At 56.7% G+C, this 27,454-nt stretch overlaps 1 protein-coding gene across 1 annotated transcript in view; it reads left to right on the forward strand.

Annotated features, from left to right (window-relative positions):
• The first annotated feature begins 3,370 nt into the window (after nt 1-3,370).
• Nucleotides 3,371-27,454, forward strand: part of SLC1A7 (solute carrier family 1 member 7) — a 33,236-nt gene continuing 9,152 nt past the window's right edge. The window contains exons 1-4 of the mRNA XM_004607120.2: nt 3,371-3,547; nt 12,782-12,861; nt 21,964-22,179; nt 27,282-27,324. Coding sequence (XP_004607177.2) covers nt 3,371-3,547; nt 12,782-12,861; nt 21,964-22,179; nt 27,282-27,324 — 516 coding nt within the window. The remainder of the gene's footprint in view (nt 3,548-12,781; nt 12,862-21,963; nt 22,180-27,281; nt 27,325-27,454) is intronic.

The following is a 27,454-nucleotide window of genomic DNA, read 5'->3' on the forward strand; positions in this document are numbered from 1 at the left end:
CATGGTCTGACCAAAGGCCAGGCCTACACATAGCTTGAAGGATAAGTCAAAATCAAGTTGACTGTAGACCAAACATGAAGACCACTCAATACCTCTGTTGTGAACTACAACACCCAAAAGGAGAGAGGACAAAGGGGAATGCCCTGCCACAGAGGCAGGGTGGGGTTGTGGGGGATGAGGTGAGGGTGGCGAGAGGAATACAGGGATAATTGGTGGAGGAGAATGGGCACTGGTGGAGGGATAGGTAAACGATCACTGTATGAGTGAAATACAAACACAAAAGTTCATAAGTTTGTAACTGTACATCACAGTGATTCTCTAATAAATTTTTTAATTAAAAAATTTTAAAAAATCAAGTTATCTCTTTGTGTAACTCATACACTGGTTGAACTGAACACTGGGGACTTTGTTGAAGTTGAAAATGTGTGTTAACAGTCAAAATTGGAAGTGGAGAAACCTCTCAGGCAGCCAGAGATGTGTTGAATACAAATATTTTTTTCTGTGGAAGCACTGGGTTCACCCCAACCCTGTATCACATCATCCCCTGAGCACTGCTGAGTAAGGGTCCAGAGTCAGAGCCAACCAGAGGAGACCAATCTCTCAGACTCGCTTCGCTCACCCCCACACTCCCAACAGCAGAGGCTCTTTGGTTGTTTGTTGGTGGGTTATTGTTGAACTTGAAAGGGGTCCTTAGCATCTTGCTAATTTTCTTCAAGGACAACAAGATTGAGGCCCAGAGCTGGTGAAGTTGGTGCCAGAACTAAAGGGTCTGGTAAGAAGTCCTGTCCCTGGTCTCAGGGCCTGCACCCAGCTCCTTCCTCCATGCCCCCTGCAGTTCCTTGGCCTTTCCATTCCCACCCCCAGTGTGATTTTGAAGTAAAAACAGATTTTATTTGGAAGATGGGGGTGGGGATGGGGGGAGGGAGGGTTGGAGGGAGGGAGGGAGCGAGAGAGAGAGAGAGAGAGAGAGAGAGAGAGAGAGAGAGAGAGAGAGAGAGAGAGATGCACTCAGCAGAGAACAAATCCTTCTTCAGAGTGAGGAGGAGGCCCCAGCATCAGGTGTGAAGGTATGAAAGCACACATCTCTAGAGGGGAGATGCAGGCGATACACGTCCTGGGGTACCACACGCGCTGGGCCGCAGCATGGGCACAGACAGCACAGGGACGTGGGCAGCATCTGAGCGTGCTTCCTTTGTTCAAGTTGACTTTTATAAGGCTATCAAAGAAGACCATCAACTTCTCCCAACCACCCTAGCAACGGGCCCTGACCTAGATAGAAACCCCCACCTGGGCAACTTGGGAGAGGACTTATAAAAAAAATGTTCAGGGGGGCCCCATCCCTACCACAGACCTCTCCTGACATGTTTGGGCAGCCGCCTGACCGCCCTAATGAGATTACAGGATCCGGGAGGAGTAGCCAGAGCTAATTCTCTCTGGCTTTAAAGGGCAGACCAGGCCATGTAGAAAACACAAAAAGCCCAGCTAGCCAAAACAGGTCTTCCTCCCCAGATGCCAGCGTGATGTGATGGTGAGTACCACCTCCCCTCTCGTGCCTGCTCACCGCTGCCCAGAGACCCGAAGAGCACGCCCCACACCGGGAGGCCAGGGCCCACGCCAAGTTCAACAGGCTCCTGGTCCCCAGGCACGAGCAGGGTGCAGACGCCAGAGGAAAGTCAGCCTCAGGCAACCGCAGAGGGGAGAGAAGCCCAGTGCTCGCCCCCCCAGGACGTCTCCGTGTGTTTCTGTTCTGGGGAAAGCCCAGGACAATTCAAGCCACCGTGAAGGCCCTCAGCAGTGGGGCACAGACGCAGCTGAGAAGTCAGAAGTGTCTCTTCCAGGTCGGACTCCCAGGTTTCAGTCAGGTCCACCCCTCCCCTGGGTGGGGCCCACACCCAAGAAAGGGTGGATAAACTCAGACAAGAGAAAACACCAGGTCTCTCCTCCATATCGGCCCCCTTTTTGCATCTTATCTTTCCATTAAAAGTTTTCTGCCTGTAACTCTCTCTGTGAACTCCTTTCATCTCCCGTATGTGCTCACCAGCCACAACGTTCTGTTTGTTTCGTTTTGGTTTTGGGTCACACCCAGAGATGCTCAGGTATTACTATTACTCCTGGCAGTGCTCAAGGGATCACATGGAATGCCAAGGACAGCATTCTTTCTTTTTTTCTTTTTTTCTTTTGGTTTGGGGACTACACCTGACCAGAGGTAATTCCTGGCTCTGTGCACAGGAATCACTTCTGTCGAGGACTGGGGGACCATACGGGGTGCCGGGGATTGAACCCGGGATGGCGTTGTGCAGAGCAAGCACTCTACCTGCTGTACTATCACTCCAGCCCCCAGCCACACCATTCTTTAGAGAGGAGAAAGTGGCACTAGCCTTGTGAAGTTGATGCTATTTGGAAATGTTTTATAAATGGGGAAACTGAGGCACTAGACTCACTCCTCAGGGTGGCACAGGAAGTGGATCCCTTAGACACTGTCATCTTTTAAAATAACAGAGGGGCTGGAGAGAGAGTGCAGGAGCTGAGGCGCAGACCTTACAGGCAGCTGAACCCTTGAGACCCCCGGCACCTTGTTGTTCCCCCAACATTGCAGGGTGCAGCCCTGAGGGCCCCGACACCACTGTGATGGCCCAGGTGAATCCCGGCACTGCAGGGCCTGTGCCTGTTGTCAGCCTCCCAGGCAAATAAGGTGGGGTCCCCGGGTGGCTGGGTGACCCCAGGAGTCACGTAGGTAACACCATAAACAGGCCGGGCACATTGTAGGCCTCCTAGCCTGTCCCTTCCTGTGAAATGACCATCCTGGAGGTACCCGCTTCCCGGGGCTGGCATGAGGATTTGATGGCTCCCTGCTGCTTCCCCCAGCAGCCAGGGGACCCAGGGATGACCAAAGGAGTGTCCGCAGGGCCCTGCTGTTGCCATTCCCTCTGGATGCCCGGGACTCACACTCACGCCAAGCACCCGAGCTGGCTGCCTCCCGCCCCCTCTGGCCTCCCCTGCTCAAGCGGGGCGCTTGGGGTGGGGGAGATGATGGCTCAGAGGGCTGGAGACCCGGCGCTGCATGCGAGAGGCCTGGGTTCCAGCCCTGGCACCCATGGCGCCCCTACAACCACCAGGAGCAACCCTCGAGCATGAGCCAGGGCTAGCCTGAGTACCACCGGGGGTGGCCCCCAAACAGAACCCAAAGCCCTTGGCCCGCCGGCTGGACCCCAGGCCACAGGCCCGCTCTACTTTCCCAGCCCCTAATCCTCTAGTGCGGCCTGATGATGCGGCTGTAATAGGATTGTGCGGCCCCGCCACAGGCAGCCCTGGCCTCGGGAAAAGCGGCGCGGGGCGGAGCATGTCCCCCACGGCTGGGCGCATGGAACGCATGGACCGGTGCTGGGCGCACTGCCCGCGGGCCGGGCTCCCCATGGCGCTGGGCACCGTGCTGGCGCGTGGCAGGGACGCGTGTAGGCGCAACGGGCTGCTCATCCTGTCCGTGCTCTCCGTGCTGGTGGGCTGCCTCCTCGGATTCTTCCTCAGGACCCGGCGCCTCTCGCCCCAGGTCAGCCCCCCCACCTCACCCGCTCGGGAGCGGGGAGAGGACTCTGGGGCTCGATGCTCCCTGGTAAGGTGGCCGTGGGGAGTCGTCTGGCCCCTTGGCTGACACGCGGGCCTGAGCCAGGGTGAGACCCGGGGGAAGGGCCCAGAGGTGGCTTCGGAGCAGCGTGAAGGGGTGGAGGAGCCTTGTCAGGAGCACTCAGTGGAGAACTGCCACAGAGGGAGCAGCCCCCTCACAGCGTGGGGGACCAGGGAGCCAGGCAGGAGCCAAGGGCTGGCACTGGGGCCGGGGGGCATCGGGCCTCCAGACCCACCAGTGAGCGCAGGCACCGGGCCCAGAAGACGCTCAGGTGGCGCCAATCTGCACCCTGAGACACCCGGAATGTGGGAGGGGCAGTGCTGCAGGGGTGAGACCGAGTGCGGGCATGGAGAAGGGGGGAGGTGAAGGGGGTGCCCGATGGGAAGTGGCTGGGGCAGAGGCAAGCTGCCCCCGGGTCCTGAGGGTCTGTGGGGGTGAGGATGCCTCGCCCAGGGTCCCGAGCCCCGGCCCTGCTCTCCTGCAGGAGGTTTAAGAAATGGTTTCTGGGCCCAGTTCAAAGTTCAGGCTTGATTGGAGACTCTAGTGACAGGTGTCGAGACTGACGCAGGCACGGCTCGGCGGCATCTCACACCGGGACTTTTCAGCCCAGAGTCTTCAACTCCCCTGTTTAACAAGATCCTTGCTGAAGGGAGCCAGGGCGACGGCGTGCAGAGCACTGGGAGTGAGTCTCATTAAACTGAGTGGCCGGAGTTTTCCTGCCTCTGGGCCAGGCAGGTGGAAGGCAAACCCAGGGATGAGGCCTCGGGAGGACCTGCTTTGGATGGGTCAGGGACGGCGTGGGCCAGGGGACTCCTGGGAGGGTCTCCGTTCATAAAGGTCCCTCATCCTGCGCTCTCAGGTTGAAGACTACCTCTGTGTCCGGGGCGCAGGGCGTCCTGCGTTGTCTTGCATTCCAGGGAAACACCCCAAGGTGGTGAGCCTGTGTGTGAGGTCAGAGGCCAAGAGTTCAATCCCGTCCCCACAGCGGTGAGAACCCAGAGCCAGAGCAACCCTGCCCGATGCTGCTGTGCCGAGTCCGGCACCCCAGACACCACAACCCCCACCTCAAAGAAAAGCCTGTGCCCAGGGCCAGAGCCCAGCGTCACTGGCCTCATCCTGAAGAGGGTCAGCTCTGGACGGATTCTAGGAGGAAGCAGTAACATTGAGCTTTGGCTGCACTGTCCTGGGCAAAATCTCTCCTGGGGCTGGAGCGATCATACAGCGGGTAGGGCATTTGCCTTGCATGTGGCCGACGGGGGTTTGACCCTAGGCACCATATATGGTCTCCTGATTTGCCAGGAGGGATCCCTGAGTGCAGAGCCAGGAGTAAGTAAGCCCTGAACACCACCAGGTGTGGCCCCAAAACAACAATAACAATAGCAACAACAAGAACCTCTCTCCTGGGGCTGGAGCGATAGCACAGCGGGTAGGGCGTTTGCCTTGCACGTGGCCAACCCAGGTTCGATCCCCAGCATCCCATATGGTCCCCCAAGCACCGCCAGGAGTAATTCCTGAGTGCAAAGCCAGGAGTAATCCCTGAGCATCGCTGGGTGTGACCCAAAAAGCAAAAAGAAGGAAAAAAAAAAGAACCTCTCTCCTTTCTGGGCCCCCATCTTCTTCAATATAGAATTATCACTGTATCTCTGTATCACTGTCATCCTGTTGTTCATCGATTTCCTCGAGTGGGCGCCAGTAACGTCTTCATTTGTCCCTGTCGCGTGCTAGTGTAGCCCCAAGGCATCTGCTCGCTCCAGGAACACGTTGTTACTGTTTTTGGCATATTAAGCATGTCACAGGTAGCTTGCCAGGCTCTGCTGTGTGCCAGGCTCTGCACACGGGTGGGGGTGCTCCTTGGGGTGGGGGTACTCACCTAGAATTGTTGTGGGGTGCTAAAATAGGCTTCCAGGTGCCAGGCAGAGAGCTGGTGCTTGTCCAGCGTTCCTTCACCCCTCCTCTCCTTCCTACCTGTCAGTCCCAGGCCTGCTGGCAGCCAGGACCATCAGTGTCTTATCAGAACTCCCAGCCCTGCCCAGTCTGAGCTCCTTCCTCCCCCTCTCCCCACACCCCGTCTCTCCTCGCGGGCCCAGCTGTGGGTTGCCTCGCTCCACATCTGTTCGTGTGTCTATTTTCCTCATCAGACTCGAACTTCCTGAGTATCACCTGAACTTCCTTGGACCAGAATGTGAGCCTAACTCAGGGGAAAACCTCCACTATCAGCTACATTAACTTCCTAAAGATAAAAAAAAGGAAAGAAATAAAACCTTCTAATTTTCCTCAGCAACCAAAAATATATTCCCTGCAAGATTGTTTTGTGAAAATAGACTGGAATGCCTCTTATTATAAGCCAAACGCATCTGGGACCTCTTTTGCCAAAGCTGCCTTCTCCATCTGTTTGGAAATACAAATGTGTCCCGGTCAGGATTAACCTGCCAGATCTATTGAAGAAAGGATGTGAAGTCTTAGACCGGGCTGATTTGGCAGGAAGGGACTCTGAGAGCATCTCCCTTTGAAATTCAGGAGATATTTGTTTTATCTCTGGCTGAGCCTTAGAAACCAAATCTTTCTTGTTCAGTAAGGTTATGCAATAGGCAAAAGAGTCAGAAACGATCTGCAAAATGTCCTATTTGCTAACACTTCTTGTATCACATTATTCCGTTTGTTTGCTTGCTTGTTTGGGGGATATACCCAGTGATGTTCAGGGTTGATTCCTGGCTCTGGTGCTCAGGAATCACTCCTGGCAGAGTTTAGGGTATAGGGATTGAACCTGGATTGACTGTGTGCAGGGCAAGTGCCCTACCCTCTGTACTATTGCTCTGGCTCCTATATGTGAAAACTTCTTACATCACAGGATGCCTCTTTGGGAATAAACCTCTCATTTCAAGTGTAACTCATTGTGAAACCGTCAATTGAAATCTCAGTGAATTTACAGCAGCATCATTTTTCTCCACTTCCTAAAACGTCACTAATAATATAGTTAAGTTTTTTTTTTAAGAATCTAAATGCCTGAAAACAAAGAGAGTATAAGAGACGACTGCTGAGAAGTGAAGCTGTGGACTAGAAAGCATCAGGCAAGAAGGGGGGTGAGGGGAGAAGGATGGCCTAGTTAAGAGAGCACAGAAAGCTAAAGTCTTGTGTGTCTGCAGAAGTAAACACCAAGCCAGTTTGTCTTGAAGCCTTCCAGAACGCCCTGGACTTGAAAGTAGAAGATGCTGCCAGGATGGGTGGGAGATACAGTACAGCAGACAGGGCACCTCCCTTGCATGTGGCCAACCTGAGTTTGATCCCTGGCACTCCATGTGGTCCCCTGAGCACTAGCAGGAGTAATTCTTGACTGCAGAGCCAGCCAACCCCTGAGCACTGCCAGATGTGGCCCAAAAATAAAAACAAAAAGAAATAAGAAAGAAACTGATGTTTCAAACTACCTCACTGTATCACTGTTATCCCTGTATCATCGATTTGCTCGAGCGGGCGCCAGTAATGTCTCCATTGTGAGACTTGTTACTGTATTTTGACATATCGAATATGCCACGGGGAGCTTGCCAGGCTCTGCCATGTGGGCAAGATACTTTCAGTAGCTTGCCCGCCTCTGGATTGAGAGCCCAGATTGAGAGGGGCGGAGGAACTGAACCCGGGTTGGCTGCGTGCAGGGTAAACGCCCTACCTGCTGTGCTATTACTACAGCCCACTATTATTACACCCTTAGAATATTCTGAAGGTATAGAATATTCCGGTATTTCAAAATACTTTAAAACAAATATGCTGCTAGGGATGGAGGTAAAAGTGGCTTAGAAAGCCACTTGGCATAGAAAGCTGAGGCAGTGGCTGCAATTTTGTCAGCAAGTAGTTAGATTCCTAGGGCCTTTCTAACTCACGGACACTCTTCACACATCCATCTCTAGCTCTCCATCTGCCCCAGGGAACCAGAGAATCCTAATTTAGGGCTCTGATGCATGGGGCCAGGAGCTGGAGCGGCAAGTGGTTCAAATGAATCAGTGAGAGTCTGCTCTCTGGGGGCCTCGTTTCCTTCCCCAAGACTTTGTGCAGCTCCGCTCAGCCCATCCGCCACCCAGAGCTGGGAAGAGATTGCTCTGGCTGATGCTCCTGAGGAAAGTTCTCCGTGTTCTGTCATGAAGACGATTCCAGCACCATCTCTCCTCATCATCATGCCAGACCAACCACTAGCCTTCCGGGAGGGGCCATCAGTCGAGAGGCACACCGAGGCTCATGGTGGCATAGTGCCTGGCAGTGATGTGCTGGCAGAAAGCCAAGTCACCGGAAACTGGAGACAGCCTTATAATGTGGACAACAGGTCATGCAACAGAAAAGGGGGTCGCTAATGAAGCAGAGAGAATGCAGGGACTACAGGAAATCATCTAAAATTAAAAGATAGAGTGACTATAAGACAGAATGGGGTACAAAAGGAAGGAACACTGAAAACAAGAAAAAAGCTGCAGGAAGTTAAAGATAAAGGAGCCAACTGAATGCATACTTTGTGTGCAGGAGTGCATGGTCCCTCAAGCACTGTCAGAAGAGCCCCCCTGAGCACCAATCTAGGAGTTGCTTCTCAGCATGGCCATCTGCTCCACCCCTCACCCACAAATAGTGAAGCTAAGATAAAAACACCAATTCCTGGGATAAAGTTACTGTGATGTCCCAGTAAGTGAGAACAAACCAACAACAACAACAACATAAAAAACCCAAGAAAGTTAGAAGGCCCAATGTCCAGCTTCTAATAAATTTCACAGTTAAAAGGAAAAAAATGGAGAAAAAATTTCACAAGAGAATACAAGTGTTTTCCAGATAGGGCTGGAGAGAATGCACAGGAATTAAGGCTCTTGCCCTAAGTGCAACTGATCCCAGTTTATTTTTAAATTAATTCTTTTTGGTTGTTGGGTCACTTCTGGCGATGCTCAAGGGTTAGACCTAGCTCTGTGCTCATGGATCACTCCTGGGAGTACTTTGTGGACTATATGGGATGCCAGGGATCAAACCCAGGTTGGATGCATGAAAGGCAAGTACTTTACCCACTGTATTATCTCTCTAGCCCTGCAACAGATCCTAGTTTAAACCCTTGCATCATACTGTTTATAATAGCCAGAATCAGGAAACAATCGAGTGCCCAAGAACAGATGACTGGTTAAAGAAACTTTGGTGCATCTACACAATGGAATACTATGCAGCTGTAAGGAAAGATGAATCTATGAAATTTACTTATAAGTGGACGGTCATGGAGAGTATCATGCTAAGTGAGATGAGTCTGAAAGAGAGGGACAGGGGGCTGGAGCAATAGCACAGTGGGTAGGGCGTTTGCCTTGCATGCAGCCAACCTGGGTTCGATTCCCAGCATCCCATATGGTCTCCCTGAGCACTACCAGGAGTAATTCCTGAGTGCAGAGCCAGGAATAACCCCTGTGAATCGCCAGGTGTGACCCAAAAAGCAAAAAAGAAAGAAAGAAAGAAAGCAAGAAAGAAAGAAAGAAAGAAAGAAAGAAAGAAAGAAAGAAAGAAAGAAAGAAAGAAAGAAAGAAAGAAAGAAAGAAAGAAAGAGAGAGAGAGAGAGAGAGAGAGAGAAAGAAAGAAAGAAAGAAAGAAAGAAAGAAAGAAAGAAAGAAAGAAAGAAAGAAAGAAAGAAAGAAAGAAAGAAAGAAAGAAAGAGAGGGACAGACATAGAATGACTGCACTCATTTGTGGAATATAAAATAACATAATATGAGACTGACACCCAAGGATAATAGACACAAGGGCCAGGAAGATTGCTCCATAGTTGAAAGCCTATCTCATGAGCTGAGGGAGAAGGCAGCTGGAATAGAGAAGGGATCACTAAGTCAATGATGGTCGGAGGAATCCTTCAGAATGGGAGATGTGTGCTGAAAGTAGATAAAAGACCAAACGTGACAGCCTCTCAGTACCTATATTGCAAACCATAATGCCCCAAAGTAGAGAGATAGTATGGGGGAAATTGTCTGCATAGAGGCGGAGGAGGGGGGTACGCTGAATGGGCGGGGATTCTGGGGACATTGGTGGTGGGAAATGTACACTGGTGGAGGGATGGGTTTTTGATCATTGGATGACTGAAACTCAAACATGAAAATTTTGTAACTGTATCTCACAGTGATTCAATTTTTAAAAAAGCCTTGCATCATATGTGGTCTCCCTAGCACTTCCAGGAGTGACCCCTGGGCACAAAGCCAAGAGTAAGCCCTGAGCACTGTCAGGTGTGGGCCCCAAACAAACCATAACAGAAAAGTCTCTTAGAAGCAAAAGGTATCTGACCTTTCAGTGGTTCTGAGGATATGAAACAGATTCCATGTAAGGAGTAGGCAGAAGGAGGGGCCTGGAAAACAGTGCTATAATGCAGTATATGCCTTGCATGTGCAAGCTCCTAACTTTGACCCCCAGCACCAGGAATACCTTGCCTCCAGCACTGCTGGGAATAACTCGTATTAAAAAACAAAAAGATTATAAAACTGGCACCTGCCTAGTACACTCAGGAAGCAATTGTAGCACTGTAGCACTGTCGACTGTCCTCCTGTTGTTCATCGATTTGCTCAAGCGGGCACCAGTAACATCTCCATTGTGAGACTTGTTGTTACTGTTTTTGGCATATCTGTTGTTACTCGTTTTGGCATATACACCGCAGGTAGTTTGCCAGGCTCTGCCATGCAGGTGAGATACTCTTGGTAGCTTGCTGGGCTCTCTGAAAGGGACAGAGGAATTGAACCCAGGTAGGCCGTGTGCAAGGTAAACAAATGCCCTACCCGCTGTGCTATCGCTCCATAAGGAAGCAACTGTATAAAACAAAACAAGAATAGGAAGTAAGAAGGTGTCCAATAATCTCGAGTAACACTGGAATATACAAAATACACAAAAAGGATAAGTCTTGGAAATGTAGAAGAGATATTCTTTTTAGAATGGGGGTTGGGTTGGGCCATACTGGCAGTGCTCAGGTCTTCCTCATGGCTCTGTACTCAGGGATCACTCCTGGCGGTGCTCAGGGGGAACCATATGTGGTGGTAACCAGAGGATAGAACCCAGGTCTGCTTGTGTAAAGCACCTACAAAATATTGTAGAACTTGACCATTAACAAAAACTAGTATAATGGTGAAAAGGAAAAAGAGATGGGAACTAGGCCCTCATATATTATGGCAAGAAAGTTAAATTAAGAAAGATAAATTTAGAAATTGGATTATAATTATACCTTCATAAATTATAATGTTTAGAAATTAATCCTATGCTAAGAAAAGTGCGGCAAGTTACCCAGAGTATCCTGCCCCCACGGCAGAGCCAGGCAAGCTCCCCGTGGTGTACTCGATATGCCAAAAACAGTAACAATGATGGGTCTCATTCCCCTGACCCTGAAAGAGCCTCCAGTGTGGCATTGTTGGGAAGGACGAGTAAAGAGAGGCTGCTAAAATCTTATGAGTAGGACGAATGGAGATGTTACTGGCGCCTGCTCGGGCAAATCAATGAACAATGGATAACAGTGACAGTGATACAGTGATGCATTCTAAGAAAAGCAGGTGGAGAAGTTGAGACTAATTGTTCCTAGGAAGCTGAGGGTGGTAGAGGTGGGAAGGGAGAGAGCTGCTTATTTCTCCCTAGGGAGCTATTGAAGGAATAGAACATGAATGACAATGAATTAAGAAGACACAGGCATGGTAAGTCATCTCTCAAAATAGCACTTCTGGAGCACAGAAGAGACGGGGGTGGGGGGTCCTGTTTCCAGTCCGGGGAGGTTCTGACTCCCTCTGTGATCAAATCTCCTCCCTTTGCTGGCTCTGCTCCCCCATCTATAAAATGAGTCAGCTGGACCCTTCTTTCAAACATTCTTAGCACCAAAATTCTATAATTTGGGCGCTTTGCAAAGCATGAAACCATTAACCAAGTGTTATGTTTGGCTTTGGCTTGAAAAAAAGTTACAAATAGAAAAGCTGAAGTTGGACACTGTCTGCAAGTGGCCACGCCGCCCTCACCCACAGTCTAACCCACGGTGCAGAGGGGCCTCCAGCTAGGGTTGCCAGAAATAGCAACATTTAATGACATTTCATTTACACATTTTAAAACGGCAAATTCGGTTAAATTTGAATTCCAGATTTTTTTTTAATCGTTGCTTTTTATTTGAAATTCAATTTTTTTTTCTTTTTGCTTTTTTTGGGTCACACCCGGCGATGCTCAGGGGTTACTCCAGGCTTTGCACTCAGGAATTACTCCTGGGGGTGCTTGGGGGACCACATGGGATGCTAGGAATCAAACCCGGGTCAGCAAGCATGCAAGGCAAACGCCCTACCCGCTGTGCTATCGCTCCAGTCCCCGTGAAATTTACTTTCAACCGACTTCGAGGCTTCGCTATCTGGGTTTAGCAGGCAGGTTCCAGTCATGTGACCCGGCATCTGGCCACAGCTGATTGGGCAAGAACTTACCATCTAATCCCGCCCACCCCATGATAGGCTGAGCTGACAGCCTATGAGGACCCCAGACTGGAGAACTCTGCCCAATAAGGGCTCATTTTCACCGAGCCACTCTGAGTCTCTCTCCCCAGCATTTAAGAATTGGAACGAGGAGTCAGAAATAGGCAGGCGGTAGAATTGTCCACCCTGGCTCGTTTGGGCAGCATATAGGGTCCCTCCCAGCACCACCAGGAGTGATCTCTGAGCACAGAGCTAGGAATAGTGTGCTCCATCTCCACCCCTCAAAAAAAAAAAAAAACAAGATCCCCGGGGAATGTGAACGGCCCTCCCTCTGGAGGTGTGGAAGGGATGAGAGCCCCCCCCCCATCAAACGCCCCAATTCAGAAGCGGACGTAGGAGCGTGCCCTGGCCTGTTTAGGGGTCAGTCTTTTCATAAACTGAGAGCGGGAGCCTGTCCGCGCCAGTTGGGGAGCCGGCCTAGCTCGTTTTGGGGTACCCAGTGGGATGCTCGGAGGGCCCAGTGCGCCTCCCTGCCCTCCCGCCGCTGACCATCCTCCAGAGACGCTTCGGTGCTGCCGAGAGGCCGTCTAATATTGCTCAAGGCGGAGGGCGGTGGGCAGAGGGGAGCAGGACTGGGCGCCCCCAGCCCGGGCTTGCTCGGCCGGCCGCTGGGCCAGCCCACGAGGGTGGGTGAAGGGATGCGGGGAAGCCGGCCGCACTCACCTCACCGCAGCCCTGTCTGTGTTTGCAGGAGATCAGTTACTTCCAGTTCCCGGGCGAGCTCCTGATGAGGATGCTGAAGATGCTCATCCTGCCGCTGGTGGTCTCCAGGTGAGGCTCGGGGCGGGCTGCGGAGTCTGGGGCTGCTCCTGCTATGGGAGGGGGCTCGCTGGGTGGCAGCTGCAGGAGTCATTGTGGGGCCTCCCTGGGCAATGAGCTGTGGCCCCAGATGTCCTCGTCCCAACTCATGGTCTCAGCGAGGGACTTGGATCATCAGCTGTGGCCCGACTCTGCAGGAGATCAGGCCCCGGCGTTGGGGGGCTGCTTCCTAGAGAAGGGACTTGGGTGGGTAAAGGCAGCCAGGCCTGGGGAGAAGACGACTCTGGGGACCTGTGTGGAGTGATGGTCTTGAGGTTCTCTGAGGAGTGACTGCACCCACCCCGGCGTTGAGAGAACTGTGTGAGGGGATCAGCGCACAGGGGCTCTCGCCACTTAGGGAGCCGGGCCCCCGGGCCTGAGGGGGGCGTTGGGGAGAGGAAGTTGGAGGAATCGGGCCTCTTCGCCCTCTGCGTGGGGGCAGGGTGAGGAGGTCAGCGCTGCCTCTCTCAGAGCAGCTCCCGGCCAAGCCTCACCGTGCTTTGCTCTGAGGCTCTGGGGGCCAGGACTCGACTCTGGGCCTTCTCTGCAGGCTCCGGGCCTGGGGGTAGGACTGGGCTGCCCCTGGGGTGTCCCCAGGCCCACTCATGGTGCCCCCTCTGTGGCCAGGGCTGCTCGGGACCAGGCTCAGCTCCCACAGGCAGCATTTGGACCTCCCAGCTTGGCCTTCAAGCCTCTGCTGACAGATCACTCCTTCTAGAACCTTCTTGATCCTCAGCCCCGTCTGGTCATTGTCTCCTCTTCAAGGCTCCCTTGGGCCTTTTCTGAGCGTGGACTCTGGCCCCCCACCCCACCCCACCCTGTGTTGTGAATGCAGGGGACGCTCTTGGTCCCTGTCCTGCACGGCTCTTGCAGCAGCTCCTTGGCTAGGTCACCTTGCCCCTGACCACTCTTCCCTCTGGACAGTCTCTGGCTCCTGCTGCATCCCTCTGCCCTTCATCCCTGCCTCTCTCCCTCTCCTCCCCCTCTGACCATGGTTCGGGCCCTTTCTCAACCAACCTCTTGGCTGTGCTCCCGTCCCAAGGCCCAGCACACCCAGATTGGCCCTCCACGGCCCTCCAGCCTGCCTCTGAGCCTCCTGCTCTCTCCCTCCCTCTGCCACGGACTGTTCCTAAGCTTCCGCCGGCAGCCCAGCCAGCCTAAGATCTCACCCCGCCGGCTAGTTCCTCAGTTTCCCGCTCATTGGCACAGACAGCTCCACCTCCTTAGTTCCTTGCATCCCACTTCCCACTCCTGCCGGCCCATCAGTGGTTCCATGTGGTTCCGGGCCCTAACAGGAACCAGCATACGCCCCAGAATTCATGCCGCAAGTAGTAGCCCATCCCCTAGCTCTCCGCCCTTGCTCCCCCTGCCTCTGCTCTGTGCCCAGTGGCCAGCATGGGTGCTGTGGAAGATTGGACTGGGCCATTCACGGACCTCAGGCCCGTCCAAGTAGAATCAGCTCACATCCTGAGCCTGTCCCACGCCTCACTCTCCATCACGGCCTCCCCGAACACAGTTCACCAGCTCTGCTTCTCCTGCCCCTCTCCTTTCAATCCTGGCTTCCAGGTCACCCTTTAGAAAGCGCCCCCAGCACCCCGCCCCCCCCAAGCTTACTGTCCTCACCAGGTGCCCCTTTCCCTGCCCAGCACCCACTTCGACAGTGTTGTGTTTTGCACCCAGGATGCAGACTTACATATTCTCTCCGGATCTTAGACTCTGGAAAGGCAGCCAGTCCCCTGCTGACCCGGCCACATGCCTGGCGCAGACTCAGACGTTCTCCTTGGCCTCTGGATCGTGCACTGAGATGCCTCATCTGAGAATGGGATGAATGAGCCTCTGCCCAATGGACTAAGGGGCTCCGGGCTGCGGGGAAGACCAAGGCAAAACAAGCCAGTGACATGTCAGCTGAGGCAGCGCAGGACTCCTGCCGGGCAGCCCCGCCCCCCCTTACTCCTGCCCCCGCTCTGAGCGGAAACACCTCAGAGACAGAGAGCCCGTGTGTGAACCTGGAATCAGGCCGACCCACTCTGACCTTGTCCATTTAATGTAAACCAAATCCAGGTCAGGAGCCCGAGGCCCGGGTCCTACCACTGCTGCACCCACTAGTGCTCACGTGGTCAGGTAGGGGGCCACTCTGCAGCCTCCAGGGCCCCGTGAGAAGGGCCACCACGTCTCCTGGTGCAGGCCCTCGGGCCTGCTCTCTCCACGAGCCATGGTGCGTCCCCTTGGCTGGGAATGGAATGTGGTATTAACTTGAGAACAGCCAGTGTGTGTTTCGTTTCGTTTGTTTATTGTACTGTTTGGGCTAGCACGGAGCAACCGTGTCACTAAGGAATGGAAGCAGCTTCAAATTTTCCTACTGTGGGAGTCACACCATCATAGTGGGGGTGGGGGGAAATGCACATTCCTGAGCCCCAAATCTTCCATCCCCAACTCTCCTTCCTTTATCTGCATGTTGGTCTATAATCTACCAACCCTCCGATCCATCATCCATCAACCCACCCATTTATCCATCTACCACCCTTCTCCTCCATCCACCCATCCTCCACCCACCCATCCACCCATCTATCCACCCATCTTTCATCCATCCCTCCCTCCATCTATCCACCACCCTTCCTCCATCCACCCACCATCCACCCACCCGTCTATCCGTCCTCCATCCATCCATCCATCCATCCATCCATCCATCCATCCATCCTCCATCCATCCATCCATCCATCCACCTTCTCTCCATCTGTCCACTCCCCCAGATCTCTGAGCTCTTGTCCCTGGGCAGACCAAGGTTTGACATCTCTGTTTTCCAGGAGAGCCATGCCTGTCAGGGGGCTGTCACTCACGTAGGGCAAAATCACCAAAGCTGCATCCCCCTGGTCTTACCAAACCAGAACCCAGTGGGGGTTGGCACAGAGAGAGCCTGTGTTTCTTAGTGGCTAATTCACCCAGCCCAGGGGATGGACTTTAGCCTACTGGAATGGTTGGGCTGTGAGAGCCCACCAAGTAAACCGAATGTCACTGTTCACAGCAGTAAAGACCGGCATGGGGGGCAGGGGTGGGCGGGGGTCATGACAGGCACGGAGTGCCAGAGCACTTCTCCTTGTAGACCCACTGGTTACATTGGGGGTCCATTTAGGGACCCACTGGTTACATGTAGTTGCTGGCAGGCAATTGAACTATTTAATTGTACGAGCAAACTTGCAACTTTAGTAGAGCCCCATCGATATGGATTTACCTGAAGTGCATTTGATCGCCTCTACTCTGAATATGGCAGAGCATCAAGGCAGGAGGCTCCCTCTCTCCGTGTCCCTGAGCGAGACCCTCCCGGGCCGAGACCGCCCACTGCAGCTCCGCAGGGAAGGGAGGACGGCTTTTGTGCGGCTTGTTTTCAGAGCGTGGTCTTTAGAGCATGTTCAACTAAAGAAAGAGCAGCTCCTTCCCAAACTACGAGGAACCTATCTGGGGTGAACGCGATCGCCCGAAACTCTACATCCCGAGCCTTATGCCTGACTTCAGGGATCTTCAGGGACATATTACTTGGGTGTGGCGTTCTGTGCTGCCTTGCTGAGGATGCCGGCTCCTCTGCCTTACTGTCTTACTTCTCTGGACAAGCAGAAAACCTGATGTCTTCCTTTTGGAACCCGCCCCACACTGGCTAAAGGCCGTTGATTTCATTCCTGGAAGCTTCTGGCCAGCTAGATAGACGTGGGGGAGGTGGCACGAGGGGTGGGGTGGCATCAGAGGTGCATTGGCCCTGTAGCTCTGCTTCCTTCCACCGAGTGTCGCTGTGGGCCTGATCTGCCCCGGGCCCCTCTACCTGCTCCGGCTTCCAGGTCGCACCAGGTGCTTAACCATCGTGCCCCAAAGCAGCCTCAGTTGTGCCCTGAGCTAGCCCCCTGGCGTTGAGCCCTGAGTCCCTTTTCCCTCCTGTTGGGCCTTGATGCCAGTGGGCATGGGTTTCCTGGTAGAGCCTGACACGACCTTCAGGCAGAGGAGCAAGGGGTGGGGAGCTCTGCCTGGCTTCTGCTTGAGGTCCCCTGGGCCTCCCTTACAAAGTCCGTTTCCGTGACCTGAGACACCCCAGGATCTGGGGGGGGGGGTGCTCCCTTCCCTGGACAGCGTGTGCCTTCTCCCTGGCGACTTGAAAGCTTTTTCTGTTTGTTTTGGGGCCACACCCAGTGATGCTCAGAGGTCACTCCTGGCTCTTCACTCAGGGTTTACTCCTGGCGGTGCTCAGGGGCCCATATGGGGTACCAGGAATCTAACCCAGTTGGCCGTTGCAAGGCAAGTGCCCTCCTCGCTGTGCTAGCGCTCTGCCCCCCCCCGACCCCAGCCACATAAAGTTTCTGCCAGAGACTTGGCTGCTTTTGCCCCTGGACACGGACACGGACACGGACATCTCCGACAAGCTCGGCAGCTTCTCCCAGAAGCTGCGCGTGTGGTGAGCACGCTCGTCTCGGGCCAGCAAGCAAATGGGCCTCGTTCTCCCACATTCCCAGACAAGAACCACACGGGGAACCAGGGGCGGTCAGCCCAGCCGCCCGGCCCAGACAGCGCCTCCGCTTCTCCACTTGCTCTCTGCCAAGCCCCCCTCTCCCCGCAGGCTTCCGCTGCCCCGGCGGGCGTCATTCGGCCACGTGTTTGTGATTCTCCGGGCTGGCCGTGGCGGCGGCTCGGAAGTGCCACATCACGGCGGAGAAGTCCAAGGGCGGTGTGTGTGTGTGTGTGTGTGTGTGTGTGTGTGTGTGTGTGTGTGTGTGTGTGTGTGTGTGTGTGTGTGTGTGTGTGTGTGTGTGTGAGCGCGTCTTTCCTTACGCGTGTGTTCCGGCGCCTGCTTCGTTTCCCTTTCCCTTTTCTTCTAAGAAAATCTAAGCAGATTTTTCTGAGAATCGGGAAGTCATATTTGACCAGAGAAACCGAACACCCCGTTTCTCCCCCTTCCTGAGGAACTCTCGCTTGGCAGAAATCTCCCCAATACCCACGTTCGGACTTACTCAAGCTGGCCCTGGGCCAAGCAGCCGTCCGAGTCTGGCTGGGGAGCCGGGGTGCTGGGGGCAGCTGCCGGGGCGTCGGAGAGGTCCTGCTCGCTCCCCTCGGCTGCCGGCCCTGTTCCGAGCACTGCTCTTGATGGGAGCCTGGGGACCTGCCTTTGGCCCCCGTGCCTGGCCAGCTGGGCGCCTTACTCACCCGAGGGGAAACGTGGCCCAGCTGTGTGTGGACTGCGGGGAGGAGGGGGTGTCACACCCTCCGCCTGGTGACTGAGCATCTCCCCAGCCCCATCCTCGAGAGAGACTCCTGTCTGGGGCCCCCTGAAAAGGCACCTCCTCTAGGAAGCCTGCCCTGGACCCTCTCTCCCTCGGGGTTTTGTGGGGTCAAGCTGCAGAGGCCCACTGGAGAGCTCCCTGGGGCCCACAAGCCTGTTTCCATGTCCTTGGGACCCCACAGCACCCCACGCCAGGGCTACCTGCGGGGTGGGCTGTGGGTATAACTGAGTCTGGGGGTGGCAAGGAGCTGGACACGTCCCTGGCCACAGAGAAGCATTATATGCTGGTGGGAGTCACCTTCTACCTGTGGGGGCCATATCTGGCAGGTGCAGGCTTGGGGACCAGGCACCCCAGTGGACACGGGGGGCTGATGTGTTCAGATGCGCCGGGGACCCGTGGGTGGGTGACAGGACCTTCTCAGGGCCTGCACCCCTGGCGGCACCTGCCTAGTGGGAAGGGAAGGGACGCCCGAGGTCCAGCATGTAGGTTCAGCATGCTGGGGGGGGCGGGTGATGGCTAGGTTCTGCCTGCCCTGGGGGGCACACGTGCCTAGCCGGACGTGCTTAGGAAGGAGGGGGGGCATCAGGAATCACTGGGGCACTGACCCAGAGCTCAGGGCCCTGGGCAGCGCCCTCCTCCCGCTGCCCCCTCTGCTCCCACTCTAAGCTGGTGCCAGGCCGTGGTCGGCATGGCTGGAGGGCCGGGCTCCGGGGAGTGTTTCTGCAGGGGTGGATTCCTTCTGAGCCCTTGAGGGTTTCCTGATAAGCGTGGTTCGCCCTGCGGGGAGCGGGGTCTTCCACCTGGGAGGGGTCCGCCTGCTGGAGAGGGGTGCCGGCACCCAGCCGTGCCGGGAATCTGGCATCTGCCTTGGTCTGAGTGGAGTTGGCTTGGGGACAGGGGTGTGGCCGGGCCGTCTAGGGACAGTCAGGAGGCAGTAATGCAGCACTGGCCATCAGCGGCGGGCGGGATGCTGGGCAGGGCCGTGCACCCCCAGAGGCCTCCGGGCACCGCCCGCAGTCTCCCGGGCCCTCCTTATGCCAGCCTGTGGCAGCAGTGAGTGCTGTCAGGCTAGGGCCCAGCATTCAAATCCCCTTGCCCAGTGCTCACACCCTCCAGGGTCCGAAAGCTTGAGCCCCGTGGGGGAGTGAGCTGACGGCTGAACGTTGTGGGTCCTGAACTCAATCTGCTCCTTTGGCGTCCTCCATCTGCACCTGCAACACCCGGCCCTCCACCTCCGCCCTGGGCAGGGTGTTCCTCCCTCCCCGCCCGCTCCCAGTGGGTGGCGAGCTCATAGCAAGCGCCATGAATGCCCGGGGGTTTCTTGGCCCCAGGGGACGCAGCAGCTGACAGCGACCAGACCCCCAAGTCCCGGCCCCACGTGCAGCCGCTACGCCCAGGGAGCTGAGGCCCGAGCCCCTGCCCTCACACGTGTCCACACAGGACCTGTGTCAGAGCTGGCCCGAGGGCCCGGCTGCTCGGGTTCTGCTTTTCCCAACTCCCTCGTCCTGCATGTCAGCTGTTGCGGCTTCCGGTCCTCCACAGATCAGATCCACATGTTCGCCGTGGCCGGCCAAGCCATTGATGGAAAGGGCTGGAGGCGCCCCCGAGACCCGCTCCTGTCTCCCTTCACTCACAGAAGAGCACATGGCCCGTAGCCACCGCGGAGGCTCCCTGGCCCCGACAGCTCTGGCGCTGACAGCCTGCTGACCCCTAAAGCTCGCGGGGGCGTCGCAGCTGGCCCAGGAGACTGGCCCAGGGGTGCCCCGGTGGGGGTCCCGGTATCAGAGAGCACAATCATCCTTTAACATGCGCCGGGGTCCCCCACCTCTGCAGTGGAGCACTTAAACTGGGGCTCTCTGGCCCCCTGAGCCCAGGGACTCCTCAGCCATCACGTCTCTGGCTTTACACTTGTTCAGCCTGGCTGCTGGCCAGAGGGCCTGGGGGGCGGGGAGTCCCAGGCTTTGGAGCTCCCGGAGACTCTCTGGGGCACCCAGCCAGGTTACATGGTCCAGCTCCCCACCCTTCCCACTCCCAGTCCCACCCACCCCCGCCCTGCCCCGACCCACAGGGCTCTGTCGAAACTGCTCATCACCCACCTCCTAATCCCTTTCATCTTCCAAGAACCAACTCAAATGCCCTCTTCTCCAGGAAGCCCTCCTGACTCTCCAGGCTAGAAGTGCCACCTCACTCCCCTGAGTAAAGAGAGCACTTCCTGACCCCTCCCAGCAGGGACTGAGGCATCCCTTTCATCCACTGGGTACTCGAGTCCCTCTGTGTTCTGAGCATACACGTTCTCCCCTGCACCCTCGCCAAACCAGAAGCTCCATTGTGGCTTTCTGTCTGCAGACACAGAGCAGGGCCCAGAGGGTCCGAGGAAGTCTGTGAAGGGCAGAAGACAGCCTGGGCTGGGGGCCGTGGCCGCCAGCAGCACCCCCTCACGGGACTCGCCTGGGGGTTCTGGGTGGGTTAGGGGATTGGGCCGGGCTGCAGACTGTGGCTAATCCCCCTCCGGGACAGTGAACGCAGGGCAGCCCCGTTGCCCTGGCCACATGGGCCCACTGTCCCTCCAGGATGTACACTGGAGCCCCCCTGCCCGTCCCCAGCCACTGAGAACGGGTCAAGTCCTGGCAGAGAAGGTTGCAGAGATGATCAGTGTTGGCTCAGCCCTTCCCCCTGATGTGTGGACCCTGCACTGAAGTCAGCCCAGGCCCAGGCCTACGGGTGCCTCCAGAAACAGTGGGCCCCTGAGACATGGCTGGGGAACCCAGGATGGGGCCATGGCACTGCTGGTGGTCAGGGAAGCCTTCCTGGAGGAGGGGACCTTGACATTGTGTCTCAGCAGAGGCTGTGGACAGCAGGAGTGGGGTGGGCTCGTGTGCTCAGCCTGACGTGTCCCACCAGCCATGTCCGTGTGAATGGGACTGGGAGGCATCGTCTGCTCCTGTCTACTGAAACGGAACGGTTGATGTGGAGGAAGGAAGGGCTTTGGGGGAAGCCCCATTTATCGGCAGAGCACAGCACGGCATCTCCTTCGCTAACCGCGCCCCCTACCCGTGGAGCTGGCCTGCTCTGGGGGGCGGCAGGGGGGCGAGCCTAGAGGAGAGAAGCCCATGAACCCCGCATGCACCTCTCATCAGGGCGGCCTGGGTCCAGACACTCACCGCCCAGAGTCCAGCTGGCTGGCATCTCTCACGGGCAAGTGGAACCCGAGGTCTGAAGCCAGGGGTGGGCTGTGGGCAGAGCTGGGACTCCGCTCAGGGCCCTCCCTTCCTCTCTCCCCGAAGCCCTGCCTTTGGCAGCCTCTGCCATCACCTGCATGGTGGCCGCTGGGCTGGGCCAGATGGGTGTGTCCATCTCCGTGTCCCCAGTCCGGTGAGAGGCAGGCCGGAAGGCAGGCTACCAGGCCCTGGTGAGGAGTCCGGCTATTCTGCGAGGCCCAGCATGAGAGCCTGACTCGGAGGGAGAGGTGACTCATTGGAAACAGTGCTCCCCAAAGAGGTGACAGCGAGTGTGGCTTTCCCCGCGAGTGTGGCTTTCCCCGCGAGTGTGTGGTAGGCAAGACGGTGACTGAGAAGCAGCACATGCAAAGGCCCAGAGGTCTGAGGACGGAGCTGGTGCCTCTGCATCCGGGAAGGGCAGAGCCGAGGGGAGGGAAGGAGCAGGAATACTGGGATGCTGGCGGGGGAGGGGGTTGTCCTGTGATGACACATGCCTGGAGCCCCCCAGGGGAGTGCTGGGAGAGCTGGTCAGGCCCGAGAGGAGGTCTGCCTGAGGTCTGGCCCCCCAGCACAGACCCTGACCCACACTGTTCTCTCAGCCTGATGTCTGGCCTCGCCTCCCTGGACGCTAAGACCTCCAGCCGCCTGGGCCTCCTCACCGTGGCCTACTACCTGTGGACCACCTTCATGGCTGTCGTCGTGGGCATCATCATGGTCTCCGTCATCCACCCCGGGGGCGCGGCCCAGAAGGAGGCCACGGAACACAGCGGCAAGCCCGTCCTGAGCTCAGCCGACGCCCTCCTGGACCTCATCCGGTAAGCCTCAGCGCCTGCCCGCCTCTCGGCCCCGGGACTCTTGGCTGTGGTGGTGGTGGTGGTGGTGGGCGCAGGCTGTGTGCTTGGAGTGGGTGGCAGGATGGGGGCCCGGGGGCACCCACAGCTGCTCTGCTCCTCAACCCCCTGCTTCCCGCAGCACCTGGAGGTTAGGAAAGATGAGGTGACTTGGGGGGTCTGGAGCTGTGCCTTCTGCCTGGAGAGGCCTGCTTGGTCCTCTGCTCAGCATCCCCCAGACAGCCGGCCCCCGGGGGCCGCAGTCCCACCCACAGGCCCATGGCCCACTCCCCGTCTGCCGTGCTTCCCCTTCTTGGCTCCCAGAAACTCAAACCCAACTCGAACCCTGGCAGAGAGAGGTGCCCCTGAATGGCTAGGCACAGCATAGACGGGGGGGAAGGGGGACGCGCAGGGGGCAGCTGGGGGCCGCTGGGGACAGGCGGGGACAGCACCGAGCATGGTGGGGGGTGCTAGGCTGGCTCCACAGTGAAGGGAGGACGCCGGGAGCAGGAGCACTCCCGGTGAGCAACAGCTGGGCCCAGGTGTCAGCTACCGTGGACGGTGGCCTGGCCACCAAGCGGGCAGACGTGGGGGAGACCCGGCAGACTGAGCGAAGGATCTGGCTCGTGGGAAATGAGCAGGTGAAGGCGCAGGGGCTGGAGGGGGGCGGGGTAGGTCCAAAGACACAGGACTGGCCAGGGCCACAGCTCGGCAGGGCAGAGAGCGGCCCAGACAGGGGGGCCTGGGAGCAGCGAGTCTCAGATCTTTCATTTCTAAGATTCGTGATTGTGATTCATCGTTTCTTGGAGTCTGATTGGAAACAGCCCTTTCCTGTGGTGAAAGGGCTCTGGGCCCTGAGCGGGGGGGGGTGGGTGGGTGGAGTGGGGTGGGGGGGGAGAGGGGGCAGCCCCTCCCCCCCGCCCCCGCCGCCACGCAGAGCTCAGCACTGACAGCTCGAAGCAGGACGCACGCCGGGGCAGAGTCAGATGTTCCAGAAGCTTCTTGTTGCTTCCACGTGGCGGAATGGATGCTTCTGGTTTGAGGTCCCCCCCCACCCCAACTGAACCCCTCCCCGCCCTTCTCTTGTTTTCAACCCTGAGAAAAGCTGTTCCGCAAGGCGGGTGGTCAGGAGTCTGGCGGGAGATCACGTGCCGGGGGAGAGGCCCCACCTCGTGCTGGCAGGCCTCAGCCCGGGAGCCGTGTCCTGCGGGACCCGTGTCCCCACTCCCCGGCTCCTCCCAGCCTGTGGCGGGGGGCAGGGCTGGCAGGAGCGTCCCCGCCGGGCTTTGGAGAGGAGATGGGCGGGCACAGAGCTGAGCCCACCTCACGGGCAAACAGGAGGCTGCTGTGCCCGGGAGACGGAAGCCGCTGGGCCCACAGGACGTGACTGGGCGTCTGAGAGACCCTGGTGGGGGTGTGGTCGCCCGCCGTTGATGAGCCCTGCTCTGGCCAAGGCACCAGGGAAGAGTGGGGGGCAGGTACCAGCCCCTTCTAGCTCTAGTGGCCAGATGGGCCATGTGGGCAGGGGGGGCCCAGGGCCCCTCGTCCTGCCTCTGCCCCCAGCAGGCATCTCCCGAGGGGCGGTACTGAGGGGAGCAGGGGGAGGGTCGGGTGTGACAAGTGAAACAGGAAGGTGGGGGCTGCTGAGCCCACAGCCCACTGGGGTGGGGGCGGAAGTCCGTCTCCCCACACTTAAGCCTCCCCAAGGACTCCCCAGGACACAGGGCAGCACCATAGCCAGAGGCGTGTAAGCACCACAGGAAAGCCAGTGGGACCCCCCCTGAGCACCACAACTGAAAAGACCCGCGAGCATCACAGGCAGGGAGCACCGGTGTGTGTGTGTGTGTGTGTGTGTGTGTGTGTGAGTGTGAATCTGTGAGTGTGAGTCTGTGTGTATGTGTGTGTGAGTGTGTATGAGTGTGAGTCTGTGTGTATGTGTGTGTGAGTGTGAGTGTGTGAGTATGTATGTGAGCGTGTGTGAGTGTGTGTGTGTATGTGTGAGTGTAAATCTGTGAGTGTGAGTCTGTGTGTATGTGTGTGAGTGTGTGTGAGTGTGTGTGTGCCAACCAGGAATCGCCCTGAGCTCTAACAGGTGCGCCTCCCCCAGATACAACATAAGCAAGAGGTGCAAAGCTCAATGAGCACTGTGACTAAGTGTGTGAGCACACAGCCCAGCGAGTGTGCGACCCTCATGACCGCTGCCCCGTCAGCAGTGTCCACGAAGGGACAGGAAAGACGGAAGACAGCTGAGGAGGAGTATGGAAGGGCCCCCTGAGTGCGCGTCTGCGGGGGTTTCCCAGGACCCAGCGGCTCCTGCTCTCGGCCTCCCGAGGAGCGGGAGCTGTCCCTGTCACAGGCGGTCCAGCTTCCTCGCGAGTCCCCTATCCCCGGCCTTGTGAATATCCAGCGTTTCTTCTTGTGCTATTTAACACAGACTTCCCTCTGGTTACTAGGACGCCGTATAAGTCATTCGCCAAACCTCTTGGCGCTATCCCCAGGTGAGGAGAGATTTCAGAACTTGTAATAGTCAGCAGTGCTGACAGCACCCCCCCATCCTACCCCCACCCACACACACACCCAGGGTGAGGCTGGGAGCAGGCGTGGATGTGGAGCCCCGGGCTCAGCTCGGCGGTTTCCGTACTGTGGGTCTGCTCACCGCTAGCCCACATGCAGGCAGTTTCTCTTCCGGCCTCAGGGATCTTGTGACCTACTGAAAAGCTACCACGTCATCAGAGCCTTGATGACCTCGGTTCCCGGCCCTGCTGCCTGGGCCCTTGTTTCAGCGCTGGAACGGCTGCTGGGGTGCACTTAGGAACCAGGCACCCTCCCTTCCACACCCCCAGCTGCATGGGTGTGAGAGTTGAGTCTTGGAAGGGAAGCGACTTGGAGGAACCAGGTGGGCAGGAGGCGGCAGGGCCAGCGTGTCCAGTGTGTGGACCAGGCTGGGACGTGCCAGCCCAGTCCAGGAACAAACACCTCTGCCGGCGTTTCTGATTCACAGTGATTCGGAGGGGTGCATGATCAAGACGCGGAGCTTTCAGACCCTTGGGCGAGCGGGCCCAGCCCACCTACCCGTCAGTGGTTCTGTGTGTTGCCACAGAACCATTCTTTGCCAGTTTGATGGGTTAAAATGCCTTTCATTTACCGATGAAGCCAAGCGCTTTGTAAAGCAGCTCTCTGGCTGCACAGGTGGTTCCGCCTTTGCTGAGACACATGCCCGGGGGAGCTTCCGGTCCAGGCACTGACGTGACCTTCTGCTGACTTTGCTTTGTGCCTGTACCTGGGACTGGGGACCCAGCAGAGCCCTGAACTGAAGGGAGCAGAGCCCCCTGCCTGCCACTCTGGTGAGGGGCACAGAAGCAGGGACAGGAGAGTCGAGACCCCTGTAAACGCGGGCCCCCAATACTGTGCCATCCCGTTCCTCACTGCTGCCGCTCGCTGGATAGGTTATTTGTGCCGAAATCTCTCTTAAAGTTTCTTCATTATTTTTAGATTGTTATGTTGCTGTAAAAAGCTTCTTAGGTTTACAGAAAAGTGGCGGAGGTAGTCAGAGAATCCCACTGTGATACTGTTAGTTTAGCACGTTTTCAGAAGTCAGAAACACAACAGACACAATACTGTCCGCTAGACCAGAGGCCTGACTTGCCTTCGCCAGTTTTCCCACTAATGGCCTTTAGTTTCTGTCTTAAATATCTCATCCAGAGTACCAGGTTGCAGCTGGGGGGTTCTGAATTCAATTAAATGATGTATTTTGATTCGGGGCCATACCCAGTGGGACTCAAGGTCACGGTCATCCCTGGCTGTGCGTAGGGGACCATCTGGTTCTGGGGCCCAAGCCAGAGCCTCCTGAGCAAGCCCTCCAGCCCACGGAGATATCTCCGAGGTTCCAAACCCCTTAATTTTAATATAGCGAAACTCTAGTGGTTTTATTGCTATTTTTGTTCTTAGAGAGAATCCCAATGTGCAATGAAACATACACCTGTTGGAGCCAGAGGGATAAGACAGGGGCTAAGGGATTTTCCAGGTTCTGATGTGCATGAACATGAACTTATTCGAGCCAAAGGGATAGTACAGGGGTGTAGGCAGTTGCCTTACGTGTGGCTAACCCCAGTTCGAGCCCCTGACCCCACATAGGGTCTATAGAGCACCCCAGAGGCCAGTCCCAAGCACAGAGCCAGGAAGAATCCCTGGCAGCACACGGGGTGATGCCAACCTCACAACAGAAATTAGCCCACGTTTTCTTCTTTTTATAAAAACTTTCGTCTCTTAAATCACTTTTTTTTTTTTAGCCCATATGGAATTCATTTGTGTGCAGGTCACGATGTAGGATGTGACTTTAATGTTTTCTGGAGCAGGAGGTGCCTCCCACAGGCCCCTCTGTCCTGGCTGGCCTGGACACAGCCGGCTGGACTCTGAAGGGTGCAGCTTCACTTGGTTCTGTTTTAGGGCTGTCACCTCTGTTACACTGATTTTCTTTCTTTTGGGGGAGGTGCTCTCAAGTAGTGCTCAGGGGGCGCCCATCTTGGAGGTTCTCAACCAATCTGGCCCGAGGTTCGATGCAGGAGCCCTGAGGTGCCGTGCTACTCCGGCCTTGGTGTTCCAGGGGTACCCAGGCCACCCCAGTGGTGCTCGGGACCCCAATAACTGCCACTGGCGATGCTCAGGGAGGCCTGGGATTGTCACGGTCAGCATCTGGCCATGCTGGCCGTGACCCCCTTCTCTCGGGGAGGACAAGCCCCTCTTTCTGTAGCCGTGTGACCGGGAAGAAGGACCCCACCTATGTGCCACAGGTACAACACGAACTCCCGAGTCCTGCCTTCCAGGGGCGACCGTGGCCGCCTGCAGGAGAAGGGTCCGAGCAGGCTGCGGGGACACAGGCCAGGAGTGGCAGGTGGACACAGCTTCTTTCAGGAAAAGCCAGCGTTGGTGTTGGAGCGTTAAGGACTGAGAGGGGAGGGCAAGACTGCAGAGGGAGGGAGGCCGGGCAGATGGTCTCCACCCCCTCGGGAGGATGCAGACCCCTGCCATGACCCTGCCGTGACCCTGCCGTGACCCTGGCATTCTTTACCTACCGGCTCTCTCCCCAGGAACATGTTCCCAGCCAACCTGGTCGAGGCCACTTTCAAGCAGGTGAGTGGGGTCCCTGGATGGCGGGGTGGGGGTGGGGAGGGACCAGTCTTAGAGGTCTGTGGACGAGTTTGGCAGCTGGGGCGGAGATTCCGTGGACGGTTAGGAAAGTCAGGATCCCCACGAGCTCAGC

Source organism: Sorex araneus, chromosome 5 (assembly GCF_027595985.1).
Source record: "Sorex araneus isolate mSorAra2 chromosome 5, mSorAra2.pri, whole genome shotgun sequence".
Taxonomy (NCBI): domain Eukaryota; kingdom Metazoa; phylum Chordata; class Mammalia; order Eulipotyphla; family Soricidae; genus Sorex; species Sorex araneus.